Source organism: Nicotiana sylvestris, chromosome 9, assembly GCF_000393655.2.
Source record: "Nicotiana sylvestris chromosome 9, ASM39365v2, whole genome shotgun sequence".
In the NCBI taxonomy this organism is placed as follows: Eukaryota; Viridiplantae; Streptophyta; class Magnoliopsida; order Solanales; family Solanaceae; genus Nicotiana; species Nicotiana sylvestris.
The window spans coordinates 37,898,603-37,923,252 of record NC_091065.1 but is presented as its reverse complement, the minus strand read 5'-3'; the positions used below and the strand labels follow the sequence as shown (position 1 = coordinate 37,923,252).

Genomic DNA, 24,650 nt, shown 5'->3' with positions numbered 1-24,650 from the left:
AATCTTTGTGAGTTGCCACAATAACCTTATTTCTTGTAGCAACTGGTTGAGTCGCCACTAAACGTTGTCACAAAAAATCATATTTCTTGTAGTGCTGTTTACATGCTTTGTACTGAAGGAACTCAATATAATCTGACAAAGAAACCATCTGGATTGGATTCAACGAATTGGATCCAACGGATTGTGAGTTAAAGGCTTCTGATACGAATGCCATTATATTGCGCCGAAAAAGCAGAAATTTTCTGGAAATTACTGTTCACGCCGAAAAAATCACTGTTCAAGCCGGAAAAATATAAAAGTGGTCTGAATTTGATTTAGATTGGATGGGTATGCTCGGATTTGCAAGGAGAAGGCACTGCCCTGAAGTAATTTTACCAAATTCTGGCCGGAAACTGCCTCACGCACCGGCGCGTGGGCGTCGGAACTTCGCCGGAGAAATTCTTCCGGCGTCGCGTGGGGTGCGTGCAGCCTTTTCTGCCGGAGATATTTTAATGGGTTGGTCGCGAGCTCTGATCTACTTCCCAGTGGTGTTGGTTTTTGCACAACACTGACAGATAGTATGATTCTTGCGGACAGACCTGTTTTTTGCCGGAAAAGGGCTTCCGGTTGACTGTTTTCTCTTTCCGGAGCCGCTGGAATTTATGCACAACGATAAATTTCTCACAGTTGCTTTGATACTATGTGAGAATGCACGAGAGAAAAATATTATTGTTGATTAAAGTGTTGTACAACCCTATTTATATACAATAATTACATAATAATAGGTATCTATTTCCCGATGTGGGACACTAAATATGACTAACTACTTAACAATAAAATCTCCCCCAGTGCTAAGAAAGGTCGCCACATAATGACGAGGACCTCCTTATCGTCCTCATAGTCCAAAATGATGAAAAATGTGTTAAAAATGAATTTTCCTCCTTTACAAGTACTTGCTCACTAACCCCTTCGGGATTTGAGAGTGATCTGGCCATTTGCATGGTAACTGTGGTCGGTCTTGCAGCTACCAGTCTCAAACGCTTAAAAAACAGATGACGGTATCAAATTAATACTTGCCCCAAAATCACATAAAGTGCGCTCAACTCTGTGCTCCCTAATAGTGACAGGATTTGGTGAAACTTCCTGAATCTTTTAGTTTAGGTAGAAGCTTAATTTGAACTCTGGCACTGCACTCCTCACTCCTCAGTAAGTGAAACAGTCTCAAACTCCAATAACCGCCATTTCTAGGCCAAAATATCCTTCAAATATTTAACATACTTAGGCATCTACTGTAACACGTCTACCCGTGGTATGTTGATGTTTAACTATTTTAGTATCTCCAGGAATTTCTTGAACCTGACATCTTCATTTTGATTTTGTAACCTCTGAGGAAAAGGAGGTGATGTTTTGTGACTATGGTCTAGGTTTGCTCAACCACTTCCTCTTCTACTTTCTTTTCAAGCTCTGCTTTCTCATGCTCTTCTGCTTGCTTTCTTTTATTCGGCTGACTATCTTCTGGGTCTCTCCCATTTCTAGGTGTAAGTGTGACAGCCTGAACTTGGGCCCTTAGGGTTAGGCTTAGTATCGCTAGGTAGTGAGCCTGTGGGCTTGGTATTTTGAGTGCTAGCAATCTTGCCCATTTGCCTCTATGTTTCTGATGGCTGTAGCATTATTCTTCTTATCCACCGTTATCTTTTTCAGCATCTACTCAATCGCTCCCATCTGGTTCTGTTGAGCAGCTGGTTGTTGTGGTTGGAAGTTTTGAGGTGCTTTGTAATTCCAAGGTGCCTGAGGCCTAATTTGAATTTACAATCCTTGATTGCTATCCCAAGAGTAGTCTGGATTGTTCTTCCAGTTGGGATAATAAATATTGTTATACTGATTCGTTTGACCACGATTCACATTCCCAACATAATATATTGACTGAGGATACAATCAGCAAACTTCTCTTAAGTGTCCCTCTCCACATACATCACATTACATGGGCTTGCTTTTAACTCGGTGTACCGGCTGAGGAGATGCATTTGCAACGTGCGTCTTGCTTATTTGGTTGGCTAGAGCTGACACTTGAGCTGTCAATGTAGTGATTGGATCGAGTTCATAAGCTCCGATAGCTTCATGAATTGTTTGTCTATGATCTCCTTGCCAATCTAGATTGCTTGATGACATTTTATTCATTACTGTGTACACATCCTGAAAATTCTTGGAAAGTACATTCCTCCAGCTGCAGCATCCACCAATCGGTGTTTGCGCGTTCAACCCACTAATAAACTTGTGTAGCAAAACTTCCTCTGGAATGTTTTCGTGCAGACAATTTCTCATGAGGTCCTTGATATCTCCGATGCTGTGTACAATTCTTCCCCATTATTCTCTTTAAAAGACATGGTTTCTGATATGATGCCAGCTGTCTTGGACGGTGCATAATACTCAGCTGCAAAATATCCGAGCTAAATCATTCCAACTTGTACAAGATTAGGGAGGTTCAAATTTCAACCAGTTCCTGGCTTGCCCCAACAGAGAGAGCAGAAACAAAGGCATCCTAACATAATCAGCTGGGATGTTTGGCCTTTGGCCTAATATAAGCATTGGTGATCTCCAAGAATGTCTGTGGATGATTCCGAGAATTTTTGTTTGGGAGACCGGTAAACTGTAGCGTTAATCTGTCGCACAATGCTAGTTCTTAGACCATCCAGCTATGGCAATGCCTGTTAAACCTATTTTCTTCTTCTCCGGCACCTCCACTTCGTTGTCCTCATTCTTCTTCTTCTTCAACACTACACCACCTTCTTCTTCAGATTCGGCCACTTCTGCTGCCATCATTTCCTCTTCCTCCTTCAGATCATGCCTCCATCACCACCACCACTTTCTTTAGACTTGGGTACCTACCACCACCACCATCACTCCCTCCTTCAGATTCAACCACCACCACCACCACCTCCTCTTTCTTAGATATGGCCTCCACCATCGCTACTGCCGCCACCATCAACACTATTCGAACTTCTCCATTTTTTGATATTCCTACTAAACTAATTTATTCTTTCCCATGACAGAAAAGGTGAAAAGCCACCTTTTCTTCTCCATCTTTGATGTAAATTTTCTACATAAGAAAGCCAGAAAAGAAAAAGGGCTATTTCAGTATTAGTCATGGCCTTATGGGGGGATTCAATGAGAAAAAGGGGAGGCCACCAAAAAAAGGAGGAGCTAACGGGGGACTTCACCCGCAATACTTTTAGGACGATTGAGAACTCGTCCTTCCTATCTTACCTTCACCTTTACCACCATTACTTTCTCCTCGTCCTCTGAGCACTTCCTCTTTCCCGATTTGTTTGATATGATATTGATCATATTCTTTTTATCTTTTTTTTCTGACATGCATTTTTTTATTGCTTTTGTTTGCCAAGTCAAAAGAGAGTGATGTTCACGCACTAAGTTTGGAATTGTAAGATTTGAGTTTAAGGTGACAACATAAGGTGTTCAATAGGTAAGATCTAAGTTGAGGTGTTGAAATGAAAAATCATGCCAAGTTCAACGGGCTGTCAATGTACTTGACCTAAAAAGTTTTCCTGGCAGATATCGGCTAAAGTGATCTTACCAAGCCTTAATATAGAGTAGTCAGTATTGCTTATATATATTTTTTCTCCTTTTATTCTGTTCTATTTTTCACTAAATTTGCATGATTCTAAAAGGTTGTTGGTCTTTCGAGACATTTTTTGTCATGCCATTTTTGGTCTACCCCGTCCAGTTTAACAATTTTAATCATTATGGTCTCATACTTATGGATCGTGCATTTGGACTTCTATGTGGGACATGATCAAACCATATCAAGCAATATCTCATTTTGTCCTCTATATGTACTACTTGCATTTTCTGTCAAATATTATAATTTCTAATCTTGTATAACCACGCATTTAACTTAACTTCATGTCACCCCCTAATTTCGTGGTAACTATGCGACCGGCACCCAATGCTGTTAACAAGCATCAAACGGACCATAACACTATTCTTCCCATTCCATGCATGACACATTTAGATAAATCATTAGAATCTTTAAAACATTGCAATAAACATGAACATAGTTTCCATATCATCAAACATTATGCGGAACCACAAGAGTTTAATACATAACTCAAAACCAATAATATAAATGAAGTCTCATGCACGTAGCTATCCCACATTATGTATCATGAAACCTCTAAAAATGTACATAAGTGACGACACGATACATGAAGTTCTCGGCTTGTCCAAAAATATCTTGAGTCCTATAACTGAATAGCCACAGTAAAAGAAGTGGTGCACCAATCAAAAGATAGAGATCAAACTGATAACAACCTAGCTATGGTATCTATATAATACATGATGGCTACAAGGAAAAGGGGTTGAGTTCAATAATACAATTGTACCTTGTAAGTACCATTGACTCCGTCGATAAGATTGAAGTGATACTTAGCGATACATAAAAATACATGAGACGTAAAGTCATACATTTCATAGGAAATATGAGTGGAAAAACGATAAAAATTTCAAACGTTTCATGAGCATTAACCATACCAAAAGCTTTAACAGTTTTAAGAAAATATAAGTCTACCATGGGGAGTTCCAATAAGTCATGCCTAAAATATATCTTCCATGGGGAGTTCCAATAAGTCGTGCCCAAAACATAGCTATGTGTTGATCATTTCCCGATCAACCTAGGCATCTCACCTAATGATGTGGGATATTGACGCTGTTTGCTAGAACGATAAAATTTCGTTATGGGCAAACAATAAAACTCGCACCACTAGGGTGATACATGGTCGACAATCCCTATGGTTTTCCCAAAACATTTAACGTTGAACATTGTGGCTCTTAGGTCCTTTTACGTTATCTACATCTAGCCCATATGGCTCATAAATCAATCTCAAGTGAAGTTGACAATCAATGCCTCAATACATTCACACTTGAAAATAATTCACTGGTTTGAAATCTAGTGATAACATTTCAACATGATTCATAAGCTTAAACTTTATCATAAACATAATTTAAACTTTCATAAAATATTAACTTTAAAACATAAGGCAATACTTAGCCAAAAATCGTATGACATGTATAAATCAGGTCATGAATCAATATTGTTCTTTTTATTCATAAAACATGGAAAATATGGCTCTATTGCTCCAACGAACCCATGCTTACATTCAAATTATATATTGAAATCGTCAGGAACATGCATTTGTCTCAGAAGAGCCTTATAAGAAGCTACATCTTAGCTTACCTTGTGATGGCCTTCCAAATAGCTCAACAATGCTCAATACATTCAATATATCAATCTAGAATATTTGACATTGATTCCGTCGTTAACAACTTAAACAATTTAATTTTACCCAAATAGGGCATTGGCTCAATGCCATCTGAATCCGTTAATCTCGATTACTCCCATAATTAGCCACTCCATTTGTTACCCAACCATTATATTTATAATCAATTAGAGCTATTAGAACAATTATCCAAATCATTCCCTAGCCCCATCCTATGTTACTCGGATTCCAGTGCGGGTATCTAGTGGGGGTGCAAATCTAGAGGTTGGATTCTCCATCATATGATTTTTAAGATTCGGGAGTATGGATCCGGGTGCGCATACGGCTGTTGGGATACAACCACTAAATGTATATTAAATATTTGCAAGTATATATCCGATTAATTAAAGTTATTAAACTAAAGATAATAAAATTTAATTCTTTATAAACACCTAATATTTTATTCATAAGTTATCTTGTGTAATAGCAAAGTATTCTCATACTTTATATAACTATATATATATATATATATATATATATATATATATATATATATATATATATGTATGTATATATATATGTATGTATGTATGTATATATGTATGTATGTATGTATGTATGTATGTATGTATGTATGTATGTATGTATGTATCTGTATGTATGTATATGTATATGTATATGTATATGTATATGTATATGTATATATGTATATATGTATATATGTATATGTATATGTATATGTATACATATATGTATACGTATACATATACATATATGTATATGTATATGTATATGTATATGACATAGATGCACAAAATCGAATCAAATATCCAATCAATCTATGCTTCTCGATCATAGATGTAGTCAGAGCACCGAAGGTAAGTTGACCAAATCCGGTGTAGATCCCCCACCCCCACCCATGTTGTGTTAACACGGGTGCTGCAAAGATTTTGAAAAGTTTGTGCAACATAGGCCCTAACTACCATTCTTCTTCTTAAAAACAAATTCACTTTTAGGGCTACTTTAATACCACTTTTATATCACAAATTCTACTCAACATCTTCTATAAGTGTATTCGCGCATGAATAATGAGTTTTGTGTAGTCGGATTACCTTGAAGAACCCTAGCTTCTTCTCCTTCTTGTGTTCTTGAGTTTTTTCTTTACTAATCTTGATTCCTGTGATATTTTGGTGTTAATAATGGAAATTAATACTTGAAATCAACTCAAAATCACCCAAAGACATTCACCTTGATGGGTATTGAATGCCTTCGGCCAAGCCCTCTTCAAAGTCTCCAAATCCCCTCTTTTAATTTCATCTCATTTTCTCTCTCCCCGGGTATTTGTGGAGCAGGCCTTATACGCTGTCTATGCCACACATAGATATTTCATTACCTAAGTTCCTGGGAGCTCACTTATGCAGCATATAGCCATTGCACAAGGGTGCCAAGTTTTCGAAGGTCTAATGTGATGGGTATGCAGCAGACTCTTAAGTCCCCTGTTCCATCCGAAGTTGGCATGCAATCTTTCTGAGTCTCCAATGCTCCAGCCATGTGGTGCATAGCCAAAGGATTGCAGGGAGCTTGGGGTTTTGTACTTCCAACTTCCATGCTTTGATTCCTTTGGTCTTTCCACCCTCCGAATCACTTTCAACTTGTACCAAGAACATGTCCATGTATTCCTTGTACGGGCCCCCGTACATGAGGATCGCATTAGTACATCTTTAAAGTTTTAATTGACCCGAGTTAATGTCCAAAACCTATGGGGCTTTACATTCACTCCCACTTAGGAGCATTCGTCCTCGAACGTTGTCATTTTGAACCTTAGGAGAGACCATAGGGGGCCAACATTCAATCTCATATAACATTGTCAGCTTTACCTTCATTTTATAGGACTTGCCTTTCGCGTTGATGGATATCTTCGAATTGCATGACATACTGGTAATACTTCTTCATTTCAACCATCTTTTTTAGTTGTATGTTTCAAATCTTCATGTATCATACTATTTTCCTGGAACATCATGCCAAAATATTTGGATTGTTTGCATTTAGGTACCTCACCTCTACCTAATCTCACCTCTATCTCACTCTTCGTATGCTGGCTAAACTTTTAGTGCATATATTATTTCTTTTGTTTATCCTAAAACCCTTATTCTTTAGAGTGCTTCTATATGGTGCAAGGTTTTGGTTCACACTTTAGCTAGCGTCATTATTATCACAATCGTCTGCAATAGCATATGCCATCGGACTTCATCTTGCATACTATTTGTTAGCTCACCTGTAATTAACAAACACGGGTTCAATGCAGATCCTGGTGTTAACTCACGTTTACGAACACTCTTTTGTATGTCATACCATTGTGCTCACACTTGTGACAGGTATTTCATGCATGTCTTTTATCACATTTATATACTTAAATGTGAATCCCAACATCGACCAAAATTCGTTTTGGCACTTCGTCATACGCTTTCTCCTGACCAATTATATTTTATGTCAAGACCCTTCATCCTCATAAATTTCCATCAATTTTCTCAGCAAGATGCATGTTAGCACTCGTCATCCTAAAGAGTGAAGCTTTTCCTCTCTGAGGCAACCGTAGCTTTAATCTATTCAAGTGATTTTTAGGACATCAGGTTCAAGAGAAATTACCAGAATTAGGAAGTTGATAGTAAGGTGCATAACAACAACAACTACCCAGTAAAATCCCACAAAGTGGGGTCTGGGGAGGGTAATGTGTACGCAGACCTTACCCCTACCCCGATAGGGCAGAGAGGCTGTTTCCGATAGACCCTCGGCTCATAAAGACGGAAATAAAAAACAAGAAAAAACAATTCATTAGTATTTCCAATAGAAACCGTAATAGTAACAAAAGCATAACAACCAAAAGATGAATGACATGCAATAACAGTAACCAGAATCTAAGGTCCGGGGCTAAAATAAACAGCAAGGATAGTGTGGATTCAACATAAACTGCAAGTCATCTAAGATCAACCCTAATCCAACCCCGCCTCACCCCCGGTATGAAGTAAGGAAAGCTCTACTACCCCCTAACCTACAACCCTAATGCTTGACCTCCAGACCTTCCTATCAAGGGCTATGCTTGATAGTAAGGTGCATCTGATCAGAAAATTTGAGAAGAAGAAGCTCACTACTTAGCCATATGAGATGAGATCTGACAAAAGGAGAACCCTTACTTCTGAGGCATGCTGCATTACACTCTCTAACCTGGCAGTAATGTCACACAGTGGTCTTGGCAAATTCTTTGAAAGAACAACGCATATCTTGAAAAGGCATGTTTTTTTTCTCAGATTGCTATGCATGAAGCTTGTCTGATACACCAAAAGACACCCTATTAATCTGGAACAAGAAAGCACCAAAGAGAGGTTAGACACCCAGAATAAAGTTCCAGCTTGTTTTTGCGCAGTATGGAAAGAAAGGAACATGAAACGCAATGAAGGTAGATTTAGGGCTTTACACTGCTAGAAATACATATGTTTACAATTATCAGCTCGTTGGTGTATTTTAAAACCTTGAGACCATAAATGATGTACATGCTATGATGAATTCACTTAGCTCCATGCATAGCTAAAAGGGTGAGTGATCCTTTCTAGCATTTTTTCTCCATATACGGCCAGCGCCACTTTATGTTTTGATATGAATAAATATCATACTTATAAAAAAGGAAAGAAAGAAAAAAAAAAGATTAAAAATCAGTTCCTTTCCTTTGCATGTGTCCCAAGAGGGATGGATGGTAAAATAACTTGCAAAATTGTAATGTAAACATGTACATTATGTGGATGTGAATAAATGCTAAAAATACGAGGTGATTTCTTTCATCTATCCAAGCCTTGTTGTACAGAGTTACCTAGTACCTTGTATACTTGGCTTAATGCTTGAGTGGAATCTTATTGGTTTTGAAAATGCATGACGTGACACCAGGTGAGCAGTGACGTCTTAGGCTCTGAAGTTGCTCCCAAAAAGATCCGCAGATCAAGATGGAGGAAGCGCAAGCAGAGGCAAAAGAAAACTCTAACAATAGCTGAGGATGGAAGATCGGAAATGGCAGACAGTGCCATGCAACAACAATGCCAGTCTTCGGAAGACCCAAAATCAAATGTATTGTTGAAACCGGAAGCAACATTCAGGAACCATTGTGGTGTTTACTTTGGTGGACAGAGTAGTATGCAGTGTCAGTCATCTAAGCTACCTAGATCAGACGTTTGGGTGAATCCCGAGGCAACTTTAGCGAATCATAATGGTGGATGCTTCGCTCCACCCAGCCTTCTAAACCAATGTCCACAACAAATTTCCATTCAGGAGAGCAGAATTGAGAATTCAAATTCTTTGCAGTAAGCTCTGTACTAAACGTACCAAACATCAAGGCTTTAGATTTTAACTCAAAACAGTTGAAGGCCCTGAAGAGGGCTCTGTTTAGTTTCTGATCAATTGCAGGCGGTAACGGAATGATAGGAATCCCGTTACCTTGGGCAAGTGAAGGACTCGGTGTATATGCAAAGTAGCTACATTATGTTTCTTTGTAAACCCTTTTCTTATGATAGGACAATAAAGAAAGATGATTTCGTCAGTTTACTATACCCTTTTACATAGGAAAAGTAATAAGGAAAAGAGGAATAGCGTGATAAATGGAGTTCAAACAGGACTGCTATTTGATCACTGTTTTCAACAGAAAGTTCCTTAAGAATTTACTCAAAGCACCCTGGATGAACTCAGCTCAAATGTACCCAGCCCATGTGAATGTTCATTTACAATCCTTGCTTTAAAGAATGCTATGATTTGTGTATTCTCATTTCTCAGATTGTCATCTGCTTGTGAAAAGAGGAATAGCGTGATGAGGTCAATAGTTTTAGTCTTATCTATTGTTAAATATTCTGTGTACACTTTGGTCCTCTGGTCGATGAAGAATATAAGGTAAAAATAGCACGGTATAGCCAGTTTTCGGACTGGTCATTCAAAAATAGCCTCGGTAAAAACCATGTATATATATGACTCTATGTATACGGAGGACCCCTTATATATTTTCCTTGGCCCCCTTGAACATTAAAGTTGAATGGCGAGGCTGGTTTCTGGATCCTTTCCTTACCTGTATACCTGGGTTCGAAACCCACTCTACAACTTGATTGTTTGTTTTCTAAATTGTTTTTTTGGTAACGTTTTCTTATAAAAAAAATCATGGATACGTACCACTTCTTATTTACTAGTTAATTGATTTATAATTTTTTCTATAATCTTTTTCTGAATTAGTTTATTTTTATTACGTAATTGTCAATTTAGTTATTCCTTTTCCGGTGCTTCCGTCCCCCCCCCCCCTCTTTTAAACTTTCTACTACTCCCTTACTAGTTTTTTCTTTTATCTTTTAAATATTAGTTTATTATTAGTTCATAATAGTCAATTTATTTTATTTTTTTCCAAATTCTTCACCCACTCTTTGCTTAGAACTTTCTCCTTTTTGAAAGATTTATCTGGGTTGTGATTTTTTATGCGTTAGCAAGATATATATTTTCTCAATTCTAGTTAGTGATACCTAAACATGTAGCTCATATTTTATTAGCTACAATCACACCAGGACATTCTATATAAACATTTACATATTAAAATTTAAACCTTTTCCCTTTGCATATGAAAATTGACAGAGTCAAGTATGAACCCATGTACTTTTATTATATTAATACCAAATTAATGATATTCGATAATATTAAATTTGTATTTTGTTGGTATGTTATCGTAATCATTTACGTTTTCAATGAGTTGCCTTTTGTCGCTAGTAATTTGCATATATAAATTTATGGTGCCCCCGTTGCGCTCAAATCCTGGGTCCGTCTCTCAGCGTTTACTAAGTCAATGAAAAATAGCCACTATTTTGCTGCAACAGAGTCCGGTCCAGCATAATATACTGGAGTTCGGTTCGGTATACTTTGCTGGCTCCAGTATAGTATACTGGAGACTAGAGCACCGGTGCTCCAAACTCCAGTATATTATGCCGGATCGGTATACTTACTGGAACTCCAGTATATTATGCTGGAGTTCTAGTGTACTTATGCTGGAGTTCTAGCATACATAGCCTGGAACTTCTGTATAATATGCTGGAGTTCAAGTATACTTATGCTAGAACTCCAGCATAATATACTGGCGTATTTTCTGGGTTTTGAATAGTATTTTCGCTCAAATTTATCTTTACATGAAAAGTGGCTAAATTTCGATTACTTTTGAAACTGGGCTATTTTTGAACGACCAGTTGTAAATCTGGCTATTTTTGAATTTCTCCCGAATATAAGTATGTTTGGGTTGCCTGTTTTTAATCCTTTAATTCTTTCTTTCCTGTTGAAATTTTTTCAAACGATGTTATAAAATATATAGTACAGTAGTTTAGTGAAATATCAGTCAGGTTATAGAACAGCTTAAAACTTGCCTCTTCAGTGTGCGATGTCATCTCTTAAGATCTGCTAATGACTCTTATGTTGAAGTGTGTTGCTGACGTCTATGAGGTACTTACGTATCTTGGTTCTTGAATTCTAAATTTTTCCAGCCAAATCTCATCCCTAAATTACTGTATTCTGGTTTAATCTTGGGTAACAAAATTATGGGTGTGTTTGATAGGAAGAAAAATATTTTTGGAAAATATCTTTTAAATTTTTTATGTTTGATTGACTTAAATATTTAGAAAATATTTTTCTCAAATTGATAGAGAGCATTTTCTAAGACTCTTCTTCAATCATCCCCACCTTATTTTCCACCCTCACCCACCACCTCACCCATCCCACCCCCAAAGCCCCACCCACCCACCACCCCATCCACTCATACCCGCCCCTGTCCCCCACGCACCCCATCCAACTCCCCATCTCTACCCCCTCCCCCACACCCTTGGTCCCTCCCACCTCCATTCCCACCCCATCCACACCCCATAGTATTTGTCTAAATTATATTTTCTAAAAAATAATTTCGACAATTTATTTTGACTCATCAACCAAACATTAGAAAATATGTGATAAAATCACTCATTTGTTAGGAAATATTTTCAATACCAAACACACCCTATACCTATCAAAAGAAAATGTTTACTGATTAGAGAAAATGATGAAAAAGATGGACAAATAGTCACTTTTCTGACGGCTAATCAAGAATTCGTCGATGTATAAAAACTAGTCAAATTTTAGCGTCTTAGCACAGAAACACAATTTGAACAAAAATATCTTTCGCTAAAACGCGAAAAGTTCTAGCATAGCGTGCTTGACTTCGAAACTTTTACATGTGAAACATCAGCATAGTGAAATTCAAAAATTCTTGGAGTAAAAGATGTGCAATATATACATCAGAAAAAATTCATAGAATTTACTTTTTTATCAGTGTTAATGGGTTTTTTGGGGCGAGTCTAGGGGCAAGGCATAGTAAAAATTCATCGATGCGATCTAGGAGGTTTAAAGTATCACGTGGCGTAAACCGAATTGTTCTGGGAATATACTTAAGCGTTGGACGAGTATTTTTTTTTTTTGGCATAAGCGTAGAAAATATATCCAAATTTAAATTAAAATTCCTAAACTAGTTCTTAATTTAATACCAAAAATCATTGAAGTCAGCTTGTTAATAAGTTCTAATAAGTAAAAAAAAAACTAAAAACTGAATTTTTGTTAACCCTAATTTTTATTCTCTTGTCGTTTATAAAGGAAAAAAATGATTAATTTATAAACTACAAAGCAAAAACAGAACATACTCCATCACTTGCTCTGGTTGAACGCTTATGATTGTAGGTATTTTTTTCTTCAAATCCACCAGATTGGTGTGAGTTAGGGGTAGCCCAAAGCTGTATATAAATCAAATAACAGAAGTACATGGAGGAAGACATAAACCATAGCCTCCAGAGCATGATGAACAGTGCTGCTAGACATTCCTATGCAAAAATGCAAAAGAGTTGTAACTAAGATATGGGAGGACTCCTCCATTACAATATTTGAAGAGCCAACTATAAAGCACAAAGCTAAACAGTTTAAGTGTATAACATAGATAAGATTGTTCATCTCAGCCATTAGTAACAGAGAAGAGATTCTTCTTTGGTCTAAATCTGAAATTTGAGAAGCCATCTTGTTCTTGCTTCAAGTAAGCTCTAACTTGCCTAGGCAAGGAAAGATCTTCAGTGAAGACAATCTGGTTCCTGACTTTCTCACCCAAAGTTGCCATTTGGTCTGCAATCACATTTCCTTCCCTAAAAATATGAACAAAAAGGAAGGATCCCTTATGTATCAACTACCCTATTTGTGCCATGATGCTGTGAATCTGCCATGGAGGTCTGACTTTCTTATTGATTATATTAACCAACATAAAAGAATCAGATTCAACAATAATCTTAAAAAAACCTCTCTCAATACATATACTACACCTTTGTAGAATTGTCATAGCTTCAGCCACATTATTACTACAAAGACCAAGTAATTGGCAGATGCTAAAATCATATGTACACGGTGATCCCTTATTATGTCATTCCCTCCAGTACTTCTAGGATTACCCTTGCTACAACCAACTACATTCATTTTCATCCACCTATCCTCAGGTCTGGACCATATCACCGATTGACTCTGGATAACTTATTGTAATTTCTCCACATAAGCACACTTGTCCTCCCATGTTACAAGTAAATTTAACTTAGAGAATTGACATTGCAGAATCAATGACATTAAGTGACACACTTGCCAGATGATTTACCTACTAGACATATGTAAATTCTCAAACCTTGCTGCACACCTGCTCTTTCATATTTTCCAACAAATTATAAATGGAAGACATTGTAATAGAACCCTGTGCACTTCGTTCTTTGGTATAGTCAGCCACTACTACATCGCCAAACTCCTAACTGATCTTGTCGTATGCCTTATGCCACATGTACTGGAGAAATAATTCCAAACCTGTCTAGCAATGTTACTATCACCAAATAGATGTGAGCTTGTCTCTTGTTGATGTTTGGTACAACAACTACATTTTGAGAGAATCATGATACCAACTCTTCGAATCCCTTCATCTATTGAGACTTTGTTCTTTAGAAGTCTCATCATCAGAAAAGACACCTTAAAAGGCATTCTTTTGTGCCACAAGAACTTGCCAATGAAGGTTTCACTTCTAGCTATCCTTAATTGTTGCTAAGCTGATTTTGTAGAGAAACTACCTGAGTTTTTCAAAGTCCAGTAGGCCCAATATTTCCTGCTTTGAGCCACTTCAACATTTTGTATCTTGTTAACAACACGTGCAGGTAATAAAAGACTTAGAAAATCCCATCTCCAACTACCATTTGATATGAAATCTTTGACTTTGATATTTATTGGAGTTGGCCTGCCATCTGTTATCTTGGCCAATGGTCCCAATCCAGTCCAGTTGTTCCACCAGAATGAGGAATCACCATCGCCTATTTTCTAGAGAATGGAAGGTTCCACTGCATCTTTGATCTCTATCGACCTTCTCCAGATATATGATTGGCCATATCTCCACTTTTTTGACATAGGGTGACCCCTTTTACAATATTTGACAGTCAAAATTTTACTCAACAAGGAGTTGTTAGTTCTGAAATTCCACCACATCTTGGCAGCAAAAGCATTACAAAAATCATGGATGGATCTAAATCCTATCCCTCCTTCAGAAGTTGGGTAGCATAAATCAGACCACTTTATCCAATGAAATTTGTGTTTGTCCTTCAGTTTTCCCAGGAAAAATTAGCCACAATTTTCTCTATTTGTTTAATGATTGTTTTAGGTGGAGATAGCACTGACATCTGATGAAACGGTAGTGCTTGCAACACATATTTGACAAGAGTAGCTTTCCCTCCACAAGAAAGCATTTTCCCTTTCCAGCCTTGTAATCTTGCAGCTACCTTTGCCCCCATATTATTAAAGTACACAACCTTTTTCCTTCCAACATAAATAGGACACCCAAAATATTGCATACGAAATTCTGAAGCACTGACACTAGTGATTCTTCCCACCTCTGCAATTGTATCATCCGGAGAATTTGGATGCATAAAGAAACCTGACCTCTTCTTATTTACCAATTAGCCTAAACATTGTTCATAGGTTTTCAAATTATCCATCATCATCTTCAAAGATTCTGGATCATTAGAGGAGAACAAAACAGTGTCATCCAGAGGATAAATAAGTAATAATAGTCCCTTTCTTATCAACAACATAAGGAATAAATCCACCATTTACTAAACTATCCATCAATCTTGAAAGAAGTTCAGCTCCTATGACAAATAATGAGGGTGATAAGGGGTCTCCCTGCTTGATTCCTCTGGTTGACTTAAAGAAATCATATCTACCCCCATTTATGTTCATTGAGTATCATACATTTGATAGGGTCCTCCATGCTCTGTCTATCCATAGTTCATTGAATCTAAGCTGTCTAAGTACTTGGCATGGATAGTCCTATTCAACTTTGTCATAAGTCTTTGTCATGTCAAGTTTTAGTACTACATTTCCATGCTGCTTAGGTTTTCTGATGCTATGTACCATCTCCTGAGTCAAAATAATATTTTCTGTGATTGATCTCCCTTTCATAAAGCTTGTTTGGTTAGGAGAGATCAGCTTCTGCATCAATGGGGCCAGTCTTTGATTCAACAACTTTGAGATGATCTTACAGGTGAAGTTACTCAGACTTATTGGTCTGAGTTCACTAAACTGCTGTGGGCACCCCACCTTAGGTATGAGTACAAGGCATGTATGTGTAAATTCCTTTGATAATTCAGTACCTGCAAAAAATCAAGTATCATGAGTAAAAGATCATTATTGATGATTGTAGTCTCGCTTTTCTTTCTTGTTAAGTTTTGTTGATCTTTCGTGTTAGTCTTTAGATTTTTACTCAACTTTTTTTTCATAAAGTTTGATTATGTATACAGTTAAAATTGGACCCACCCAATTTTACTGATTAACCGAGACTAGGGGGATGGATTGAGGATCAGCCCCTAGCATAGCAAACTGAGACATAAGGATAGAGTGTTGAGTTAGGGATCCGAGGTACTTGTTGAGATCGAGACCAGTAATGATCGAGGTCATACGGGATAGGCGTCTAGCAAGACTGAATAACAGAAAGGCGAGATATCCGTGACTTGTCGAAGATCATGCCAGAGATCTCAGAACAGATCAAATCAAGGGCGGTAGTTTAGCTAATTATGGGATTTTCTTATGTAGTTAGAATTGTACCATAAATAGAATTTCTCTACTATATAAAGAGGGTTCTAATCATTTTGTAACCATCTTACATTGACGTATATCAAAGCAATATATCAGATTTTTATCTCTTGCAAGCTCCGTTGTTTAGTTCATAGTTTTAATAGTTCATTCGGTCAGTTCGAGGGCAATTAGCTCAAAGGCCATAATTGTTCATCATACTAGTTTGGTTATTTTTTCTGTAATTTCTATCATTAATTCTTACATTTATCAGTTTGTACCAAGTGAAATCACATATCCTTAAAACCACTTATAAGTTTATTTTTTATCCGATTTTAAGGGTAAACAGTTTGGCTCCCACTATGGGGCTAAGGATAATAGTGATTCTTTCTATTAATTCTCATAACACACATTGCTTTACGCTTTTTATCGTACTTTTGATTTCAGGATCAACATATCAAACTCTCAAGTAGCAACAGCACACAGAGACAACAGCCTTGGTCTTCATGGCAAGAAAGAAAACATAGCCGCCCTGGGAAACGGAGTACCTCCAGTCAACCCCGATGGACTGCCAGCCATAGACCCAGTCGACATCAGCTCCCATATTTCCATTAACAGGAATTTAGGCGTCGACCTTGAAAATAGCATCTGTAGAGACACTCGAGCAGCCGATCAGAATGCACAGAGAGGTGAAGAAGGTGGAATTAGCCATTGAATGATATTCGAGATGTTGCAGACTCAATAAGCTGCGATAGCACAACTCTAAAATCAAAATCGTGCACCAAGTAGGATCGAGCTCGAGCCATCACTAGAAGTTGTTCACATATCCAAATCGGTGCCAAAGAGATCGAATGAAGGAGAATCGGAGACTAGCCCGCTATCATTAAAATGATCGAGGAAATGATGAAGTGGATCGAGACAAGGGAAAAGTAGAACGAGGAAAATGATAAGAAGGTGGAGACTTATAACTCTAGGGTCGACCAAATCCCGGGGGCACTACCGATATTGAAAGGACTTGATTCCAAAAAGTTTGTCAAAAACCTTTCCCCACAAGTGCGGCTTCGAAGCCAATCCCGAAGAAGTTCTGTATGCCCGAGATTCTAAAGTATAATGGAATGATAGATCCAAACGAACACGTCACCTCTTATACATGCACTATTAAGGGATTGACTTGGAAGATGATGAGATCGAATCTGTGTTGCTGAAGAAATTCGGAGAAACTCTATCAAAGGGTGCTATGATATGGTATAATAATTTGCCACCTAACTCTATTGATCCATTTGCTATACTTGCAGATTCCTTTGTAAAGGCGCACGTTGGAGCCATTAAGGGTGCAACTAGAAAGTCGGACCTATTCAAGGTAAGTCAAAAAGAAAACGAGATGCTTAGGGAATTCATATCTCTATTTCAAATGGAACAGATGGATTTGCCACCCGTCACCGACGATTGGGCAGTTCAAGCCTTCACTCAAGGTTTCAACAAACGGAGTTCCATAGCTTCCCAACAATTAAAGCAGAATTTAATCGAATATCCAGTTGTCACTTGGTCTGATGTACATAATCGATATCAGTCGAAGATTAGGGTTGAAGACAATCAATTGGGGGCTCCAATTGGTTTGATTTATCCCAACAGGCCCGTGGACAGAGTTAAAAGGGACGTCGATCGGGAACCACGATCGAATAGAGACCGATATCAACCATATGGGAGAGATTGGAGAAATAGCAGGTCTGACACAACCCTGTTCGAAATGATAGAAGGAATGATCGGGGACAAAGCTCCCGGAGGCTCATGAGCAAAAGTGGTTTTGATAGGGATGCCGAGTCCAAAGAAGCACCTCGACTTTCAGAATATAACTTTAGCGCAGATTCTTTCGCCATTGTATCAGCCATTAGGCATATCAAAGATACCAGATGGCTTCGACCTCTATAGACCGATCTGGCCCAGCGAAACCCAAATCAAATATGCAAGTATCATGGTACCCATGGGCACAAAACAGAAGATTGCAGACAATTAAGAGAGGAAGTAGCCCAGTTGTTCAATGAGGGGCACCTTCGAGAATTCTTAAGTGATTGTGCCAAGAACCATTTCAAAAAAATAGAGATTTAAACAGGCAAAATGAGCAAGAAGAGACACAACATGTGATTCACATAATCGTTCGAGGGGTCGATGTTCCTCAAGGACCGGTATTCAAATGCACCAAGGTTACGATCACAAGAGAAAAACGGACTCGGGAGTACTTACCGGAAGAGAATTTGTCTTTCAACGACGAGGATGCATAAGGGATCAAAAACCTCACAACGATCCACCAGAGATCACCACCCACCGACTAAGCTTGGACCTGAAGTTCCATCCAGTAAAGCAAAAGAGAAGACCCCAGTCCGAGGTTAAGCATAAATTCATCAAGGATGAGGTAACCAAATTTCTCAAAATAGGGTCCATTCAAGAAGTCACATATCCCGATTGGTTAGAAAACATAGTGGTAGTCCCTAAGAAGGGAAATAAACTTAGAATGTGCATAGACTATAAGGACTTGAACAAGATCTTCCCTAAGGATTATTTTCCTTTGCCGAAAATGGATCACGTGATCGATGCCACGACCGACCACGAGATTCTCAGTTTCTCGATGCCTACTCCGGGTAAAATATAATACAGATGAACCCGAAAGACTAGAAAAAGACTTTATTTATCACTAAATATGGTACCTATTACTATAACATAATACTATTCGGACTAAAAAATGCTGGTGCAACTTATCAATGTCCTAGTAAATCGAATGTTCGAAGAACAAATAGGGAAATCTATGGAAGTTTATATGATGACATCCTTGTTAAGTCCCCGCGAGCAGAAGACCATTTGAAACATTTCTAGGAGACTTTCGATATACTAAGGAGGTATAACATGAAGCTCAACCCAGAAAAGTGTGCATTCGGGGTCGGCTCGGGCAAGTTTCTCGGCTTCATGGTGTCCAATCGGGGGATCAAAATCAACCCCGATAAAATCAAAGCTATGAAAGATACAAAGTCGTAGATAATATGAAGGCCGTATAGAGACTGACCGGGTGCATTGCCGCCCTAGGGCGATTCATCTCGAGGTCCTCAGATAGAAGTCACCGGTTCTTCTCACTACTCAAAAAGAAGCGCAATTTTGCATGGACCCTAGAATTCCAACAAGCCTTAGAAGAACTAAAACAATACCTGTCAAGCCCTCTACTGCTTCACGCCCCGAAAGCGGACGAGCAACTCTACTTATACTTGGCAATCTCAAAAATAACGGTAAGTGAGGTCCTAGTCCGAAAAGAACAAGGTACACAATTCCCTGTTTACTATGTCAGTTGGACCTTAGGCGAGGCCGAAACTAGGTATCCTCACTTAGAAAAATTAGCGCTTGCTTTAATAAGCGCCTCAAGAAAACTAAAACCATATTTCGAATGTCACCCAATATGTATTATAACTACCTATCCCCTTCGAAATGTTTTGCATAAAGCCAAACTTTCGGGTCGATTGGCCAAATGGGCCATAGAACTCAGCGGGTATGATATTGAGTATCAACCCCGAACAACTATCAAGTCTCAAATCTTGGCAGACTTCGTGGCTAACTTCACGCCAGCCCTCGTACCCGAGGTCGAAAAGGAAATGTTATTAAAATCGGGTACATCATCGGGTATGGACCCTCTTCACGGATGGCGCTTCGAACGTGAAAGGGTCCAGGCTGGGGATCATTCTGAAGCCGCCCACGGGTTGCATAATTAGACAATCTATCAAAACTTCAAAGTTAACTAACAATGAGGCCGAGTATGAGGCCATGATTGCATGTCTCGAGCTGGGTAAAAGTTTGGGAGCAGAGGTCATCAAGGCCAAATGTGATTCCCTACTTGTGGTAAACCTAGTCAATGAAACTTTCGAAGTCCGAGAAGATTGAATGTAGAGATACTTGGACAAACTACTGGTAACTTTACATCGATTTAAAGAATGGACCTTACAACACATACCTCGAGAACAGAACATTGAGGCCGATGCCCTTGCAAACTTGGGGTCATCGATCGAGGATGACGAACTCAACTCGGAGACTGTCATACAAAGATCGGTAATCGAAGAAGGCCACGCCGAAATAAAATATACGAGTTTGACCTGGGATTGGAGGAACAAGTACTTGAATACCTAAAGAACGAGAAACTCCCGACAGTTCCGAAGGAGTCGAGGACTCTACGCACCAAAGGAGCACGGTTTACTTTGGCTGAGGATGGAACTTTATTCAGGAGGACGTTGGATGGGTCATTGGTGATATGTTTGGGACCAGGAGACACCGACTACGTCCTACAGGAAATTCATGAAGGCACTTGTGGGAACCACTCCAGTGCCGAATCACTGGTTCATAAAGTTATCAGAGCAAGGTACTACTGGGCTGATATGGAAAAAATATGAAAGAGTTCGTTCAAAAATGCGATAAATGCCAAAGGTATGCGCCGATGATTCACCAGCCTGGGGAGCAGCTCCATTCGGTCTTATCCCCATAGCCATTCATGAATTAGGAAATGGACATTGTCGGCCCTCTACCATCGGCCCTGGTAAAGCTCAGTTTATTTTTTTATTACTGATTATTTTTCTAAGTGGGTTGAAGCATAAGCTTTCGAGAAAGTTAGAGAAAAAGAAGTCATAGACTTCATTTGGGATAACATTATATGCCGATTCGAGATGCCTGCCGAGATCGTATGTGACAACGGAAAGCAATTCATCGGAAGCAAAATGACAAAATTTGTCGAGGATCACAAGATTAAAAGGATTCTATCGACGCCATACCATCCCAGCGGTAACGGACAAGCCGAATCGACTAACAAAACCATCATTCAAAATCTTAAGAAAAGATTGAACGACGCTAAGGGAAAATGGAGAGAAATATTGCCCGAGGTTCTTTGGGTGTACCACACGATGTTGAAATCTAGTACGGGGGCAACACCGTTCTCTTTGGTCTATGGTGCCAAAGCTCTTATCCTAGTCGAGGTCAGGGAACCTAGCCCCAGGTTTCAATATGCGATAGAAGAATAAAATAACGAGGCTATGAACACGAGCCTAGAATTGTTGGATGAAAGACGCAAGGCCGCCCTCGTTCCATTGGCCGCACAAAAACTGCGGATCAAAAGGTACTACAACTGAAGAACCAGTCTTGGACACTTTAAAATAGGGGACTTGGTGCTAATAAAAGTCACCCTCAATACTCGAAACCCAAATGAAGGATAATTGGGTCCAAACTAGGAAGGACCATATCAAGTCCTCAATATTATCGGAAAGGGATCCTACAAGTTCGGTATGATGAACGACGAGCAACTACCAAACAATTGGAACTTATCGCTTCTAAAGCGATACTACTGCTAAGGTACGACCTTCTCCATTTTCATTTATATTTTAAGCTAACCAATTGTAGGTGTTCGATCAGGAACGACGGTGGATCCTTCAACACAAAGTCTTTAAGTCTAAAAGCACGCGTTGCACTTTTTTCCCTTAGATCGGTTTTGTCTCAATTGGGTTTTTCGGCGAGGTTTTTAACGAGGCAACCATTGATCGTGCTAACTTAGAACAATTCAATAGTACCCGAGGCTTCTTTACGATCAACCTCGAATACTAGGGGGCATTACCCTCAAATGTCAACTTTGTTGCAAGGCAATTACTTCGTAACAGCGGGGTCTCGATAGGTAAAATTTGTAAGGGCCAAACAGCAGAATGAACCATGCCCATATAGGTCACTCGAGCCCTAACATCAAACATGTACGTATGTATAATCATCTATTGAAAGAAGTAATTTCCCTTGCCGATATCTCATTCCATAGAATTTTTTTTTAATTTACAATTTCATACTCTTGATCTATTGTGTAAATAGGCTTATGGGCCAATCATAACAGAACCCCACGCTCAGGGACTGCCATCCAAAAAACAAACGAGATTAATTATAAACTTCGAGACCATAAGACCTTAAAAGGCGACCCTCGATTTTTACAGGCCACGACCACCCCACTCAGGGACTGACACTTTGGGCAAGCTCGAAGTAAAACGGGAAAATAAGCTCAAAGGAAAAATCCCAAATAAAAAGGCTACGGCCGAATTAACACGGTTCGGAGACGTCCGAATTCCATAATAAAACAGGCCTTCAAATATTATTAAAAAATGATTAAAAAGGCTACCCTCAGCAAAATGACAGAGGGCTTCGATAATATCAAGCCTCAAAAACCTTAATGAATGCAAAATTTTTTGAACTCTCAAACAATTCCTAATTTCGTTTTATGGCATAACAAATTTTGTATGAACTTTTTAAGCCGAAAAGGGGAAAAATGCCAATCTTTTTGCTAAGGCCGCATCGGCCTAATGCAAGAGCCTAAGGGCCATCTTTTGTTTTGAGTCCGGGGTATCATCCTCACTCAATTAAAACCTAAGGGTTACCCTACTTCGAGTTCGAGCAAGTACTCACTCGACACTAGTTCGGTTTCGGTCCAAATTACCTGAACCTCGAACCTATGAATAATAATTTCATAGAGAATAAATAAAGTGCAAATTTCATAAGGCAGAAGTGATGAAATTTCACAAGAAAGATCTTTATATATGTTGAAGTAATTTACAAAAGCAACATGGCCTGATTGGAAGTCTATGCAAAAAGTCCAAAAAATATCCTAAGTACTTAATCTTCTCCAGAGGCAACGCCTTTACCTTTGGGGTATTCTTTGCTTTTGGACCCACTCATGCTCCCGGAATCATCATCATCAGAAGAGACCAATGCTTTGGCTTCGGCTTCAAGCTCTTTTGCATTTTTGATCTCGACAGCAAGGTCAAAGAATCGAGTGTGAATCTCCTCGAGAGTCTCCCTTCGAGACTGGCACTTGGCATGATCGACAACCCAGTATGCTCGAGTCTAAGCAGCATCGCTAACTTCCTTTACTCAAGCTTGAGTGGCTTCAGCGTCAGACCGGTAGACAACCACGATTGCCTCGGCATCGGCCTTGGCCGTCTCAGCCTTTGATTTCGCCGTTGCAAATTCTATGACTAACCTAGCCTGGAGCTCCTCAATTTTCTTGGCTTGTGCCAAGTTCTTCTCTTTCATGCCTTGGAGCTGGCTTTCAACCGAGGATAACTGAGCTCGAGCAGCCTCTTTCTCTGAGGCAAGGTAGTCCATATTTTGCTTCCACGCTATGGATTTTGCCTTCAAGGCATCTACCTCTCTACGGAGTTGGCCGATCGTCTCGTGTAGTTGCTGGACTTGTGAGATCGAATTATTAGCCACCACTCCCAAACTGATTCCATGAGCATCTAAGACTTTGATTACCTGCTTGGTCAATTCGCTCTGTTCTTTCTGAGTCATGGCTAGTTCAGCTCGGAGGCCCTTGATTTCTTCTTTTTTCTACTCATTGAAAAGTTTAAAAGCATTCTTCTGCTCGGAGAGCCCCTGGATATCAGCTTCATAACGGCTCAGTTCCCCTTGGAATTGGAGGAAAGCTTCATGATAAAGCGCCGAAGCCTGTAAACATATAAGGGAAAAATTTATATTAAGGGAGAAAAACCTAAGTAATAAAAAGATAGAAGAATATAGGATTACCCGGTTTAAAACATGTTGGGCTTCGTTGAAAATACAAGGCGCTCCTACCACGTTCATCTAGGCTCAATCTTCCTCTCTGACCAAACCTCGGAGGTAGTTGGCCACCCTACGGGGGCACCAAGAACACGAGCATCTTATGGGATCGTGATCATGATAGTTCTCTTGTGCCTGGGATCGACACTGGGATCCAAGAATTGATCGGTCAGTTTGGAACTCGAGGCAGCCTTACCCGAGCTTTTTCTCGGAACCTCTAGGTCACCCGAACCGATGACGTCTTCTATCTCGGCAAATAAACCATGGAAGAGATCCTCCTCTCTGTGGGCTCCTTCCCCACGACAAGTTTGCATGGCTTGAGCATCATGTATCAAAGAATTGGAGACAGAAGGAAACAAGGGAGAATCCCCAATCTCTATTGTTCCTTGAGGGTCTTTTGAAGCACTGTCTCCATCTTAGGGAGCCCTGAGCTCGTTTACTGTGCCGGCTTCCATCACCTCCTCTTTACCCCGAGGCAAAACATCTTCGATTCCTCTCGACTCGGGGACTTGGGTCGAAGTCTCCTCCTTGACCTCATCAGACCCAGGCTGATCAACGACGATCTCCACTGGTTCTGAAGCTTTTCGAGCCCCGGTGCTAGCTCGTGCACGGGCTATCAGCCCGAAATCATCT

General features: G+C 39.2%; 1 protein-coding gene across 5 annotated transcripts in view; it reads left to right on the top strand.

Moving 5' to 3' along the window:
• LOC104240272 (uncharacterized) overlaps positions 1–10,060 on the top strand; it is a 30,134-nt gene extending 20,074 nt beyond the window's left edge. For 3 of the 5 annotated variants that reach the window (XM_070156498.1, XM_070156499.1, XM_070156500.1), the window contains exons 7-8: positions 7,143–7,190; positions 9,189–10,060. In XM_070156498.1, coding sequence (XP_070012599.1) covers positions 7,143–7,190; positions 9,189–9,602 — 462 coding nt within the window. In that variant the 3' untranslated portion in view covers positions 9,603–10,060. Of the gene's footprint in view, positions 1–7,142; positions 7,191–7,557; positions 7,628–8,557; positions 8,587–9,188 lie in introns of those variants that run through there. The other 2 variants (XM_070156502.1, XM_009795086.2) reach the window with 2 other exon arrangements.
• The last annotated feature ends 14,590 nt before the right edge of the window (positions 10,061–24,650 follow it).